Source organism: Haemorhous mexicanus, chromosome 2 (assembly GCF_027477595.1).
Source record: "Haemorhous mexicanus isolate bHaeMex1 chromosome 2, bHaeMex1.pri, whole genome shotgun sequence".
Taxonomy (NCBI): Eukaryota; Metazoa; Chordata; class Aves; order Passeriformes; family Fringillidae; genus Haemorhous; species Haemorhous mexicanus.
In genome coordinates, this window is record NC_082342.1 from 102599937 (window position 1) to 102615573 (window position 15637).

Below are 15637 nucleotides of genomic sequence, written 5' to 3' on the forward strand. Positions count from 1 at the left end.
TGTGGGCATTTAAGTGTCTTAGGCTGGAACTGGACATCTCATAGATTATCTGTTTCCTCTTTCATCTCTCTGGAATCATGGGGTGACTTTTTTTGTTGTTTATATTGCATATAAAGGCGAAGAAAGCATTTAGCAGTTATTGGAAAATGAATCACACCATTTTTTTAGAATAACAGTCATCACTGTCAGCCCTTTATGTGCCTCTTCTTGTAAAATAAATTGGCAAGCACACCTAGAAAATAGCTTCAAAATGAGTGTAAGTTAATAGGCATTTGTCAAGAACAAATATATCTGACAAATTGTGTTTCCTTTCCTTACAGCAGGGTAAGCAGAAGCAGGAAGAGCCAAGAGGCAGTACTTGTCACATAGTTAGTTCTCAGTGAGGCTTCTGGCACTATGACCTGTGGGCAATTTTACAAACAAACAAGGGAAATGTTACCAGACTGAAACTAGCACCAGCAGGTATAGGAGCTGCTCAGAGAGAAGCTGTCAGCAAGTCCATTGTCACAACAGTGGCACTGATGGGTATTTGTCAGAGGAAGAGAAGGTTGTCTCAGGCTTAACATTTTTCCATTAGCTTCCAGACACCTCAAAATGTGGAACAGAGGATATGTTTATTATTTTTGCAGCTGATGCAGGTTGTAAATTCACTGCAGCGCAGGACTGAAAACAAACATGATCCTGATGAGGTGGGATTAAATCCACACAAGTTCCTGACAAGGTGAAGACAGAGTGGAGGTGCTCTCCTGAGTCCACGGGGGTTGCAAAGGCTGTGAGGGATATGTTATTCAACTTTGACGTGGTGTCATGAGAAAGGCAAGCACTATATTTGGGTTTGAAGGCTTGAGTGATTGTTTTTTATCCTTTTGCTCCAAACAGCTGATAAAGTCTTGCACTGAATTTTGTATTCACTTTTGGCCACTGCTCTTGTAGCAAAATCAATGTAGGATAAATTGAAAAGAATCCATAGGGAAGCAATGCAAATGGTGAAAAATCTCAAAAAACATGACCTATTGGAGAATGAAAAAAGACTAGGGACATTACAGCTACAACAGAGGAAAAAAGCTGAGGAGGTGGAATTGGTCTTCAGGCACAGCAAGGAAGGCGTGGCCTGACTTCCCTGTTTGGGTGCTGGAATTTCGGCACCTACCCTGACAAGAGCAAGGATATTCAGCATTTCCAGCACTTGAGGCCTGGCCTAGCCCTCTTGGGAGAGCTGATGGGACATCAGAACAGGACTGCTATAATTGTAGGCTGATAGTTTGCCTTGACTAAAGTGCTCATAAAACATACTAATTCAAGTAACAATTAACTATGTATCATGTCATGCCTCTGCCAGGAGAGAAGTGCACTGTTTATAAATCCTGTATCACTGTTGGCTCTTGTACTTAATATATTTTTTTTTCAATAATAAAAGGTGAATAAGTAGGTGTGGTTCTTCTAGAGTCAGCTTGATGAGTAGTTTTGAGCAAGTTTAGATGGGTATCTCTGAGGCAAGGCTTTGGGAATGTGATGGAAAGCTGTCTTAATTTTTTTTTTTAATACTGCTAATTGGAATTTATGACTCAGGGATAATCCCAAAACTATGTTGATTCAGTAAGAGAAAAAAAATCCTCTGAACTTCATTTCACTCATTTTTCCCACAGCACATTAATCCCAGTAAAATCCCTCTTTGTTCTCTCCTTACCTGTGCACATTTGCAATTTTAGCTTTGCTGTTATTTCCCCTGATTCTACACCACAAAATCATTTTGCTTCAGAATTGTTTCAGTTCCTATGAAATTACGTGGAGGAGAAAGTTTGAGAAGGGGTGAGGGGCTTTGTTTCAGGGAGTCACCTTGATCTGATGTGAAGGTGTGAGGCTGGTAGCCTTTCCCTTCCCTTTGCCAGAAAGGCTGTTATCCTTGATCATAAAAAGTCAGAAATCCACCCATCAGTGGTCTGTTATTTTTCCTCACTATAGCCTTCCCTGTTTTCCTCAGGGCTACCTCTGGGATACATTTCTGGAGACCTGCCTCCAGCTGGATATGCCTTGAGATCTCCCTTCAATGGGAATTCCTTAGCAGGGCTATGATTCAGTTATTTGTCTGTTGACAATAATCTTAAACTGAGATTAGATAAGGTTTAATTACCACTCCTGGTTTTGTTAAGATCTATTCTGCCCAAAATAAAATCGCTACTGAAATTCACCGGTTTACTTCAGCAGAAATTAAGCAGTAGTGTTAACATTCTTTATTACAAAAATCGAGACACATTCATACAATCCAAAACTTGCTAATAAATTGCTATTTCTTTTCATAGCCACATTTTCCTTAGCCCAGTAAAAGCAAATCACTGACAGATGGTCAAAGCGCCATCTTTTATAACCCAAATAATCTAGATTACACATTCATTTTTATATATCCCACAATACATCTGTAGTATCTTATTCCAATAACTAAACATCAGTTAATTTACAATTACATAAATTCCATATTTTAACACCATTCAGAGCACAATAACTTTACAAAGATTTTGTCAAATTCCTTTTGAATTACAGTGAGTGTGGTTACATTCACCAGCTTCTTTGACAGTGACACCTCACCAATGCCTTGGCAGAACCTCCTCATCCCCCAGCATCAAACATCTTCACCACCCTTCAGACACATTCCATTCCAGCAATTCAGCACAAAACCATCTGAATTTTACCATCTCTGCTTCTGCTACACCAGCCCACCAAGCTCCCAAACCAAGAGGCCCCAGTACCTATCAAGTTACATCATTTACCAAAAATCTTTAGCTGTTTCAACTAGAGAAAGAAAAAAGCATTTCCACGTTCTTTACCATGCTGGTGGAAGAGCCCAGATTTTATGAGGAGATAGGACTAATTCCATGCTTCTATGGATTGGGAAATACCTAAGGATGTAAGGCCTTGTTTGCACATAAATTAAGATTGTAGGCAGATAGAGATTTAGGCACCAGAAACAGAGGAACATTTTTGTTCAAATAATTAAAATTAACAGAAGTAATGAATCATGTTGGCACAAGCTGTGAAAATAAGTTACAATTTAAAAGCTGTCTCCATTTCAATACTCATCAATGGTACAAATCCAACAGTAAGAAGACTCATTTTACTGAAGGTTTCCATGTTGTGCTGTTTTCTGTTCCCAGTTCTTTCTTTCTTGATTTGTATTTCTGTTCCATTATTTTCTGATGCTGCTTCCAACTCCCAGACCCCTAAGCAGTATGAGCCAGTGTAGTTTCACAAGCTAATCCCATATTCTCTGTGGATAGAAATCCTCACAAATTCCCTCCAAAGCAGACCAGGCTATCTCAGTCACCTTTCACCATGACTTTAACCCCACCAACTCCCTCTGTGTCACACCTTTTTACAAAATATTTCCCTAGTTTAAGTGACTTTCTGACAGTTTTCCTTATTTGACCTTCCTGGATTGTTAATCCTTTCCCCAACAGAAAGTGCTTCCTGCAGAAACTTTCACCTTTTATTTGAGAATTCTTTTTCTACCAGCCTGAAGATCATCAACAATCTTAACTTCAAAATTTCTTCAGCCTGAGTAATTTCCTTCCCTTTTATGAACAAGCAGTTAACAATACTTTGCATGTGAAGGTTTTTTTGAACTGTGCACTCTATTAACCTGAAGAATGAAACATACCTCACCTCAGCATCATTAGATAAATACTCATGCTGTTTAGAAATAGATAAAATGAAACCTCCAAAAGTGACCTATACAATACAGAGAGGTGAGTCTAAGTTAAAATCCTGGATAAAGGGATATTTACATCCATCTACAGAATATTTTTTTCTTCTCATTTTCTGGAAGGCCGCCATCCAAAGCAATCTACCATGAATATCAAAAGGCTTTCCAGTTATCCTTCAGAGAACCAGCCCCATTTCCTTTGCAGAAGATTTAAATAAATAACATAAAAAACCAAGTATTTTTGACCTCAGCATCCAACTGATATGTTAAAAAGCCAGCACTTCTCAGCTATCTCTTATGCATTTCTTTTAACTTTTAACTGTTGGCTACTTCTCTGTTAGACGACAGTTTTGCTGGAGCTCTTGGTTCTTTAACACAACCAAATCATTTGGCCCAGGAAAAGCTATTAATGTGTAGCATTTTTCAGCATTGGGTAAGCAAATCAATTTAGAATTCAACATACTTGTGCACAGGATCAGTGCAATAGAGTGCATATCAGCACATAAAATCTCAGGCCAGTTTGTTTTGTAGGCAAATAAAAGTTTATTTATTCGTTGATGCTTCCTGAATGGCTGTTTTACTGAAGCATTATTATAAATGTCTTCTTTTGAAAAAACAGGGCTCAGTTGCCAGAACACTCCTTGTCGAGAGATGTCTTTGAGAGATTTAATATGACTTTGACCTACAATATTTCACCTGATTCATATTTAAGAGGCAAAATGTAGGCTTCACTGAGGCCAGTGAAAAATTGCCTTCAAACTTCAGCATAGTAAGGATTTTAAGACAGGAGCTTTCTATAAATTCTTGTATTATATCCAAAGAAATGGATTCTCTCTGTAATCACCACTATAAAAATGTCAATATTCCATTTTCTAAATATATAGAGTGGTAGTCACTTGATCAGACTTTAGCTATCTAAAAGACAGATACCAAATACAGTCTAGCTGTCTGTGATTCCTCATATGACCAATGGCAAAAGTTCAGGCGTGGAGTGAGATTCTCCCTGTTCTGAGTTAGGAGGCCAAAATACCTGGAATGAACATTTGCAGGTGCTGTTTGTTTCCCATTCCTTATGGAAGATGCCTAGAAAGCATGCTTATGCCTAGGTGACTAATACTTGCTCATTTAGACGGAAGAGTGATTAATTTCACATACAAAACTTCTTCTCGAATCAGCAAGGTTTCTTTATTCCTCTTGCCATCCCATAAAGTAAACTTCTTGATTTCTATAGACTTAACTGTTCATAAAAGGGCTGACTGAATTTATTCCTGTACCAGTTTTACTTTTATTCAGAACTGTGTCTCTCCTTTCCTGGGGCTATCCCTAATCATATATTTAAAAGCACAACCACTTTGTTATCTCTATTCAGACAGTAATGGCTACACTGCCACATTTACATCTCCTCTTATCACCTAAGCTCTTCCTTGGCTTTCTCTTAAGATGAGCCTTTATCTGATCCTGTGTTATTGAATATCATCTTTCTTTTAGACCAGAATTTTGCAGTCTTCCAGATGAGTGTCACTGCACTGTGGTAGCCATGCTTTCTGGTTTTACCTTCCTAGGTCTATTTCCCAGGGACATTCTTTCTGCCTTTAACTTCTGTTTCTCTCTTTCACTGTCTGAGTTCCAGTCATGATAAATCCTTCACTTTGTTTCTATTAATCTGCAACTGTTTTAAAAGTAGCATATTAAAAATATGTCAGATATGTCAGTTGTAACAAATAAAAGTTTTGCACACTGAGGTTTTGTTGTATTTTCTTTAGTTTTTTTTTCTTTGTTAGTTTTTTGCATTTTTTTTCGCTATGACAATGAAGATCAGTGGTATGAGCCTTTGTACAATGGAATTTGACAACTTTTTCTTCCCACTTGTCAAACTTTTAGGAGAATGAGAAGAAAAATTGTGGGAAAATGATTTTCACTCTTCAAATGAAATGTGGGGCTGCCTGCCCACAAGCACTGCCAAATCTGACATATAAGGAGGCAGCTTTCCATGCTTCCATGGAAACATGGAAAAATGTATCCATCCTCCTTATGCAGACCTTCCTATGAGGATGAATAACAGTTAAAATTTTCCCTTTGATCCTTTTGGACATGCCTTTAGAAAATGTGCCATCCTTATAGCCTGTCCTGCAGCAGATTTCCCTTTCTTTTCCTGACTATGGCAGAAGCAGGAGAAGCTACTTAAGAAATGTCTGGACCTTGTTACCAGAGCCAGTTCAGCCTCTCTTTCTGTGGGGTAAGGTTCTACCCCAGAGAAGCCTGATTAAAACTTCATACTGTAATTCTGTTGCCACACAAGATGTGACCATCCTGTGTCTTTACTGGTCCTGCCATGAGAGATGTCAGGGAAGAATTAGAGACGAAGACCTTTGGGAGCTGGCTTGCTTCTCCTTCTACTTGTGGGGAAGCAGGAATAACTGGGACAGTGGGGACACTGGGGACACTGGGGTGAGTTGTACCCATATATACCAACCAGACCCTCAGCATGATTTGCAGAGCTTTTGAATTCCAAAAACAGATAAAAGGTTGCCAGGACTTAGGGCTTCTCTGTGCATGAGAACCAGCACGAGTACAAGTCCATGAAAATATTTTCCTTTTCCTATACCAAGTAGCACAAGTAGCAGCTTTGTAGTTGATTGATCACTTTTTTTTTTTTTTTTTTTAATGCTACATGTTTCTACTGGCACAGTTAAATACACATGAAAGCATTCATAACTTGATGAGTAACTGCCAGCCTTAAAACTGGCTAATGGCTTATGCAGACTTTAAGATTATTGAGAATGCTGTGCTTGTTCATATGAAATTTCTTCATCCTGAGAGATTTCCAAGTAATACTAATATGGAGCGGTGACTTCATAAAAATGGAAAGACAAATCATTCCTGTTTAATCCCTCCCATGGAAGGATGTAGGAAAACATGAATTATTGATAGTGAAGAAATAAATTTTTTCGTCTCTTTTCGTGTATGTAATTTAAAGGTTTATCCTAATTTCCTTAATTTTCACATCTTTTAGAATTTACAGCATAACTCAGAACACTTTCTTAAGAATAAACCCTCTTTGTCTAAATATATGCAATGTAGTAATTCTATGACTACCCTGTTAGAAGGGAAACAGTATTATTCTATTCTGAACTCAATTTGTACCTGTTCTGGGTCCTAAATTGTTCCTCATCTCCACTCTCTACCATAACCTGCTGACATTACATCAGCAATGTTTGTTTTAAAAAAATGTTTGTTTGACTAAAACCTAATATTTAAAAAAGCCCCACCAACTTTAAGAAATATTCAAGGAGCATGTGGATGTAAACTGATGGAAAAATTGAGACAGAGGCCACAGTCACTAGAAGAAATTAAAAGAATATGTGACTGATTGTATAAAGGAACAAATCTCAATTTGCTCATTTCTAATTCTGGGTTGTGTGTGCCACTGGTTGTAAATATTAATGCAACAGAGGCTTTTCACATCTTCCTATACCTACAAATCTGGATGAATCTATTTCATTCTCTGGCCATCACTACTACTTGCATAAACAAGACAACAGAAATATAGACCAAACAATCCTCTGCTGGTGGGAGCTGTTCTCACTATGTTGGCACCACCTTCACACCTGCCACAGGGAGGACTTTCTTGCTATTCCATAAGGGAATAGAATCCCAATAGCATAAGGGATTGGAATCCATGCTTCCCAAGAGAGACACTGGGCTCCCAAGAGAGACACTGGACACATACTTCTAGGCTATGAACTACTGTTAGTGAGGACACCCAATTTAATAATAAAAAAGAACCCCCAAACCCCCAAGCTGACATTAATGAGGTTGAGTATATAAATTGCTGCAATTAAAGGGAGCTGGTTCCAGGGTTATCCTAAAATAATCTGCTATCTTTCTGCTTGTGCTCCTTAATCAGGTCTCCTAGTGCTGTTTTAATTAGAGAGAAATGCTATTAAGCCCAGAATAATGAAACCAAATAATTCAGTAATTGTAGAAGAGTGACAGGTTTATCTGCATTCCTTCTTTAAATTATGTTTCAAAAATATTCTCAACATTCAGGTTACCATATTGCATTAGTATTTTGACTTCTCATTTAATTTCTTGTCCACATCCTGTAAATGGTAATTCTAAAGAAAATAAAAAAATAAAGCCAACTTTTTGAAACTCACACTTCTTGCCTCTCTAATATTTAAAAATTAAAAATGAGACTGAAAACAAAAGAAAGGTGAAGAAAGAAGAATATCAGAGAAACATTTTCAAGTGGAATTGTCCGTTTTCCAAGTAAAGTAAAAAATAGGGTGAAGTAAAAAATTGCTAATGAAAACCTTTTCCCATCCTGTCATGTAGCAGTTAGCTGTCAGTGATCTAAACAGCTATAGCTGGTTTTTTCCTGTTCAATGACTATAAAAAACACAAAGCCTCCATTTGCTGCCTTTTAAAGGTTTGATTATAAACTATTGCAAGGGTTCATAATTTTCAGGAATACTCCTAATTACTATCTGTTCATGTGTATTAACAAGAAATGAGGTGCTATTCCTTAAGAGGAAATATCTCCATGAATTCAAATAACTATATCAATTAGGACAGTTAAAGGAAGCAGAGTTCTAAACATTTTAGCTATTATCCCTTCTTAAATGGAAGTCCAAGAACAATAGTCTAATGCTAGAGGATTATATCATAACTTGTGTATCTCAAGATTTTATTAAAGTAACACAGCACCTGCTAAGAGAATTGTTCCCACACTTGGAAGAAACAGGAAAACATTGCCTGAACAATTCACCCAAGAAGAATGTTACTGAGCCATACATTTAAAAAGAACCAGACATTTTAAAACACACCTGTGCTGGCCTTGGGAAAGAGCTCATGAGAAACTGCAGTTTTGCTAGCAGCTAAAGTGCTTTCTCCAAAGACATGATTTACTGGGAAGTCTGAGCTGTTCTCACAGGGGCTCCTGCTCCACTTGGGTTTGACTCTTTGGAAAGTGAAGATTCATGGGCTTGTACCTACCTCTGTGTAAATCAGGACTATCTCCTTTGAAGTCAGCAGATGTAAAAATCTGTGTGAATAAAGGAGGATCAAGGCCTGAGGCTGTCATCCCTGCCCTGCTGCTTTTATTCAGGTTAGGCTTTCAAATATGTAATTGCAATATTATTTTTCCTGTCATTTGGGAATGTGGGCTGAGGCTGAGCTGGAACAAAAGGATGAATAGGTGCAGGCTTGCTTTGCAGAGCTGCAGCATGGTGCCAAGGAAGGCAGTGGTGCCAGGTTTTCAGCTGCCCTGTCACTCTGAGTGATCTCTCTCAGCATTGTTCCAGAACTCCCTCTTTTGCTACTCCATCCCTCTCTCAGGCAGCAGTACTAATGCCACTGGTGATCACACTGTAGCAGAAGACGTCACGACTTCCTAATATATTGTTGCACTTCTAAACCAGAGCTGCCTCAGCAGCAATGGTTTTCTAGCCCATGTCTTTCCTATAATACCCTTGTGCAATGTATATGTCCCTCACCTTTAACTGGTATCATGATTTGTGCTGGAGTTCCTTTCTCAAAGCAGGATGAATTCCACCTGGGAAAGTTACACACTTGGTCAACATCTTAGGCATCAGTCCTCATGTTGGAGGTGAGGCTGTAAAGGTTATGATTGCAGCTGAGGTGTTCAGCGACCTGCCAGAGGCACATGATATGGCAGGGCTTGCTAAAATTAGTAACATGATGAATGATTGTATTATTTACAGTCTTATTAACTGGGCCTGCACTTGAATCAGAAAACCAATTAAAAAAATTAAAGAAACAGAATATTCCACTCAGAGAGTGGAGTTAATGCAAAAGCCTACCTCAGAAGAAAACACTTGCACCTGCACTGTTCAACTCCCACATGAATGACAATTTAATGTATTCTGGCACAGAGATTTGATTTATGTACACAGATGCCCTAAATGTCACAGTCCAAACCAAGGGTCTAGCCCACACTGAAAGCATTGTTAACATCATTGCTCTTTAGTCTCTTAATTTTTTACTATATCAAGTACTAAATCAATAGTTAAAATGTAAAGAGTGTTTCTTTAATTTCAGAAAGCATATTAAATACAAATAGCTAAACATCAGCACTTGGAAGTGAGTGGGATTTTTCTCAAGAAAAATGTGGAGAAGACAAAAACATTGTGCTCATTTCTATATGGCAAGCAACTCAGTAAGACAGGAAAATACTGTATTTTACATCCCTCTGTCTCAAGACACACTTCCAGTATTATAAAAATCAGCATGTGAAAATACATGATAAATGGTGTAACAGTTAAACTCCCAGTACATCACTCCATGAGCAACTTGTGCACATTTTGTTTATCACCAGCTTCCCAAAGCTGCCCCACTGAAGGCCTTTAGGCCAGGTGTGCCCTGGCCAGTAACTGAGGTACTGGTGTGCCCTTCCTGTGTGGGTCAGCTCTTCTTCACTCCTCAGCCACAAACTAAAACAGCCTTTCCAACTAAAATTAATACCTTCAGTTTTAGTGACACAGATGAGAGCCACTAGCAATCCTCACTTTGTTTCTTTTCATGGGCTTATCTGAAAATTGTGCTGCTGCAACTGAAAGCAGAATCTGCTAACTATTAGACATCTGTTTTATAAGAGCAACTAAAAAAGAAATATTTACTGTATTACTAAATAACATTTTAATGGTATCTCCCACAGTCCTTCATGGTGCTATACAGGCTGGCCATCTCAAAATGAACTGGTTAATGATCTAGTTTTAATTTGTGCTCTCAATAGCGTCCCATTGCGTTTTGTAATGTGTAAAGAATATAGTGTTTGCAATTAAGATGCGGGACTAAAACAGATGATGCACACTGGTGTTTGGTGACCTACTATTGCTAAAATAATGAAAAATGTGTTTCCACCTGTACTTGCAGATTTCCTGCTTTTCACAGTGTACCCAGACCTGAGAGACTGTTGTGCGTCCTACCCTTGGGACCCTCTGCTAACTGAGTCTCTTTGTTGAGCAATTGAAAAATGGGATACCCAAAACTCATAAAAAATAAACTAATGGCAGAAAAACAGCAACTTTATTGCTCTCTGAAAGCCAACAATGGGAAAATACAGTAGACTGGAGACAGTCTACTAAATAATTTATGACATATAGCCCATTTCAGAACAATTTTTTTTTCCCCTATTAGGTGTGCATTAACACTTAAAAGTCACACACATGGAAAATTTTATCTGGTCTCAGAGAAAAACAGTCCCCCACCCTTCCATTTCCTCAAGCTCAACACTACTGTGAGCTGCTACTATCTTCTAAAGAGATTGTGTTATTGTTTGCCCTAATTCTGCTGAATCCCAAATTGGGTTTTAAGTACACTTTTGAAACAATCATTATACCAACACAGGCTTTATCTACCGCTTTCATTGCTTGCATCTCAGCAGATTATTCCTCAAAAATCTGCATTTGTTAAACACAGCATTATACAATGTTACTTCATTCCAAGTCACAAAACTTTCAAAAAAAGAGAAAAATCTTCATCTAAGACCACATGCTACATTAAAATACCATATTTTATATTTTTACAAGGATTACTTGTTCCCCTGGATTTCAGTTCATTACTATGGACCATGCAAAATGCCACAGACCACAGAAGCTACATTTTCAAATGGAAAATTTTATTGATTAATCAGGCATTGAATCATGTATTGTAAAATAAACAGATTTTGTTTGTTAAAAAATGTCCAGAAGAATACTATTCATAGCAAACTTGTTTCCTCATTGTCATACAGAATACGAAATTTTCTAAGAAACAAGAAAAAAGGAACACCTAATTGCTGTCACTTTGTCTGTGTGTATACATATGTGTGTGTATACACAAATTACACACTGTATTTGTGCATATGCTGGTGTGTGAATACCCATACATATGTGTACATATATACACAAACATATATGCACAGAGTACTGACTGAGTTAATAGGACATTGCAGAAATGTGGCTTAGCTCCAAATGAAGTATTCTGTGTTAAGATAAAGATGGTACAGCAAGGTCTGTAGATGAAAGACCATCCTTTTTCCATTGGCCTAAACCACAATCTGTCTTTAGGCTCATGCTCTATCTTTACAATGAAAATATGTGAAATCATATTTTTGGGACCTCTCCAAATTCACGGTATTATTTCCATCCAGCTCAATCTCTGACAACATTGTATAAGCAAACACTGAGCAGTGTTTTCAGTTTATCCACTACTGAAATCAGCTTCTAGATCTAATATTTGTTGCAAAAGAGAAGACACACAGCCTTGCTACATGTACTTTGGTAATTCACTTTTTCCTTTTAGGCAGAAACTTGGCAATAACCCTAGAATAAAAGTCCTTTATTCATGCATCCTTTTATCACTGCTTTGCATCAGACATCTTCTGTCAACTCATTTTCAAAATTTTCATACCATCTCAGCTAGCTCCCAAACATCTCAGGCCAGGTCATCTGGGCATTGTATATCAGATTGTACCAGTAGCATTGTACTCAGATTTAAAATGTGATGCTTGGGGACTGATTTACTTTTTCATTTTTGAGGGTATACATTTCTTGATTATTAATGACACTATGATACACAGTGAGGTTCACTATATGTACACACTTTGTTTTTTTATGTCTGCTTGGGAAAGATCAGTGGCTCCTACCTGTGAACTATGGGATGTTGCCCAGCTGAAAGCCATGGTATCAGCAATGTACTGCCAGATTTTTCTCCATTTAATTCAGCAGTTAGCAGGGCATGTAAAGGGAAATCAAAGAAACATGGAAAGGCATTTATTTTCTATTAAAAAAAACCAAAAACCAACCAAACAAACAGGCATGTACATATTGTCCTCATCTTGTTTATAAATTTTTGATATAATCATAAGGCAAACTGTAGTAGAGCTTTGTACCTGGAGAATCAGTATTTAAAAAATCTGAAGCTGAGCTTGGGGCCATTTTATTTTGGACCCGTTACTGAACAAAGTGCATTAAAGCATCTTTTTCAAAAGACACCTAAAGCATGGTTATAAATTACAGAGCAAATCTTTAAAGCTGATATTCGATTTATCTTTTCTCCACACAGGCAGATATTCACCACTTGCATAGTAACAACAAAACACTGCAGGAAAACCATTCTTTTAAAATTGTCATATGCCTCAATCATCTCCCAAAATGATCATTTATACATAAGCACTGCAATAATTACAAAAAGCTTTTATCTGTAAAGGGAAAGAGAAAAAAACTGCACCTGATTCAGCTCTGAGATAGAGTACATAGAACCTCTATTGCCTTCACTGAAGCTCTTCTACCAACACCAGGAAGAACATAGGGTCTCCCTGTGCAGATTTCTACTGCTGCTGAAAGCTTAGTCATTACTTTTCATTCACAAAGTGAACTGTGCTTTCCCAAACAACCTGGGACAATAATAACTGTGAGCAACCTCCAGCTGCAGTGTTTCTCCATACAGCACATGCAAAACAGATTTCCTTGCTTTGTTATAGACACTACACAGTGCATGACAATGAAACACTTGTATTTAATTTAAAACCAATGGAAAAGTGGCGCATGTCTCACTTCCGAGTTGTTGGCTGGGCTTGCTATGTTGAACCTTGTAAAATCAGCAATAAGCATTCAGATGTCTGCCATCAGAACCATGACATCTTCTATTACAATCAATCCTTAAATGATGCCTGCCGTGCTTTATCAAATTAGTCTACAGTCAGACCTTGGATTGGCTGTTCTCCTCCAGTGCTGCTGATTCTCAGAGATGGTATCGGTCTTCCACGTCCTCAGTGATTCTATAATGTTTCCCAAAGACGAAAGTGAAGCCCTGGTAGATGGGAATAGTGCCATCAATAAAATAAATCACCAGATGATTTATCCACTCACATTTCTAGGAGATACTCCACGTGTTTTTTATGAACAGAGAGAGCATTGCCCTGTGAACAGAAGTAAATTAAACTTCATTCTTTTGCTGTGTTGGCGAGCTCCACTTCCTTGCTTGCTTATTTTTGTTCTTTTGGTCTGCACATTCCCATGTGCAAAGTAGAAATTGAGAGCTCTCACACTCAACAAGGCTGGTAATGAGACCACTAATGTTGGTACAAGTAAAACCTGCAGTATACTGACTTGTCCACTATGCAGTTTTCATCTGTCCAATTTTCTTCTATTATCCACTGTAAAATAAAATTATTCAAAAGGCTGATGAAACTTTAATTAACAGGACCACCAATGTGCAAAACCACCCCCCCCAAAAAAAAGAAGTAATTTCCCAGATGTCCATACTAGGCTTTCACTTTTCTTTTTTTTTTTTTTCATTTTTATAAATAATTTATAAATCTTCCTGTAAGAGATGAAATACAAAAACCAACCAAACAAAACCAACTGAAAAAAAAAAGTTCTAAGATATTAAAGCCACATCTTGTCCTTCAGTCCAAAATACACAAGAAGAGATTTTCTCTCCTTGTCAGTTTTGCCCAAATTTGGCAGCATTGTCTGGGATGCCACGTGGATCTGCCAGCTCCAGGTGAGCTCCTGGTGGCCCCGCCGGGCCGCCCTGGGAAGATGTGCCCTCCTACCTTTTGGCTTTGGGCGGTCACGCGAGCTGCTCGGAGGAGTCTAGGTGGTCAGGGATAGGCAAGCCAGTTATAATGGTCAAACATTTATTCCACACCGTGAACGTGGGGCACACTGGCTGGCCAAATGTAATGTCAAAAGTGTAAAGGTGTAGGGAGTTCAAAGCATCATAAAAGGCAAGGGAACCGTTGTCGTAGTCCAGCAAAATCCCGACCCGCCGGAGGTGAGGCGCGGGCTCGATGGGGATTTCTTTGCTGTTGTGCCGCACCACCCACGTATTATTGCAGCGGCAGAGCACCCAGGAGGCAGAATTCTTTCCAATCCACTCGTGCTTCGGTGCTGACTTGTAGGAAATACCAATAGCATACCTGCAAAACAAAAGAACATCTCAAGGAAACAAATGCTTCCTGCCATTTTGTCTCTCAGTGAAGTCAAATGTTAGCCCAGAGGACTCGCTGGAATGCCCCCGCCTCTAACTGCCGTGAGTTAAGCTCTAATTAAATGACATTTCACCACAACATCTGCACAGGCTTAATTAATGCTTTGTCTCTTTTGGGTCTGAGAGGTCAGGGAAATTCATGGTATTATTTCTAGTTTGGCAGCTATGGCAATTTTTTTGAGGGCTTGCCTCTGGTATTGAAAAGGAAGATTGTTGAATACTCAGCAACTCAGGGTTTAAATCACTGGACCTCAAATTTCCATTTCCAACAGATGAATACAGAGGAATTCATTGATTTTAAAATACACTGCTATCTGTCAGCTAATCTGATCTCTCCTTGCTCCTTTAATATGCGGCCATGAAGAAGGAATGCAAGAGTAAACATCAAAGGACACATGAAACATCTCTCTCCCCACCCCCTACCCCCCATTTTGCCATTTTCAAATATGTTTTGCCAGATGTTGGTGTGGTTTTCAGATTCAAATGAACATTTTTGAGACTGGGTTTCAGGCCAAGTTAAGCAACTGTAGGTGAAGACATTTACTCTGCAAACCATAATTTATGGCAAGATGTGCAGGGCAGAAGGATTGTGAAAATATTCTCATTAAAGGATACTGAGGAAAAATACCTGATTTGTCATATATAACAGAAATGTAAAAGTTCCTCACGTTCTAGAGACACTGCAGTATTTGTTGGACTTTCAACCAACAGAGATTAATCTGTCATAAGGTTTTTTTCCCTCATTCCTTAGCACTGGCACAGCCAAACAGCATTTTACTTCTTTGAGACAGTGGGAAATACCTGAAGACCCCACTGATTTTTCCACTCCATTAACTTTCATCGTGATGCCTTTGAATACCAAAGGATAACATCTCTTCCATTGAGTAAAAGCCCTCTGAAATACACCCCTGTATGACACAGAGGATCATTCAGAAGTGA

The 15637-nt window shown here is 38.4% G+C and overlaps 1 protein-coding gene across 6 annotated transcripts in view; it reads right to left on the bottom strand.

Annotated features, from left to right (window-relative positions):
- Nucleotides 1–2208: 2208 nt before the first annotated feature.
- Nucleotides 2209–15637, bottom strand: part of MID1 (midline 1) — a 249132-nt gene continuing 235703 nt past the window's right edge. For 5 of the 6 annotated variants that reach the window (XM_059839740.1, XM_059839746.1, XM_059839743.1 and 2 more), the window contains one exon: nt 2209–14627. In XM_059839740.1, the coding sequence (XP_059695723.1) occupies nt 14279–14627 (349 nt within the window). In that variant the 3' untranslated portion in view covers nt 2209–14278. The remainder of the gene's footprint in view (nt 14628–15637) is intronic. The other variant, XM_059839745.1, reaches the window with a different exon arrangement.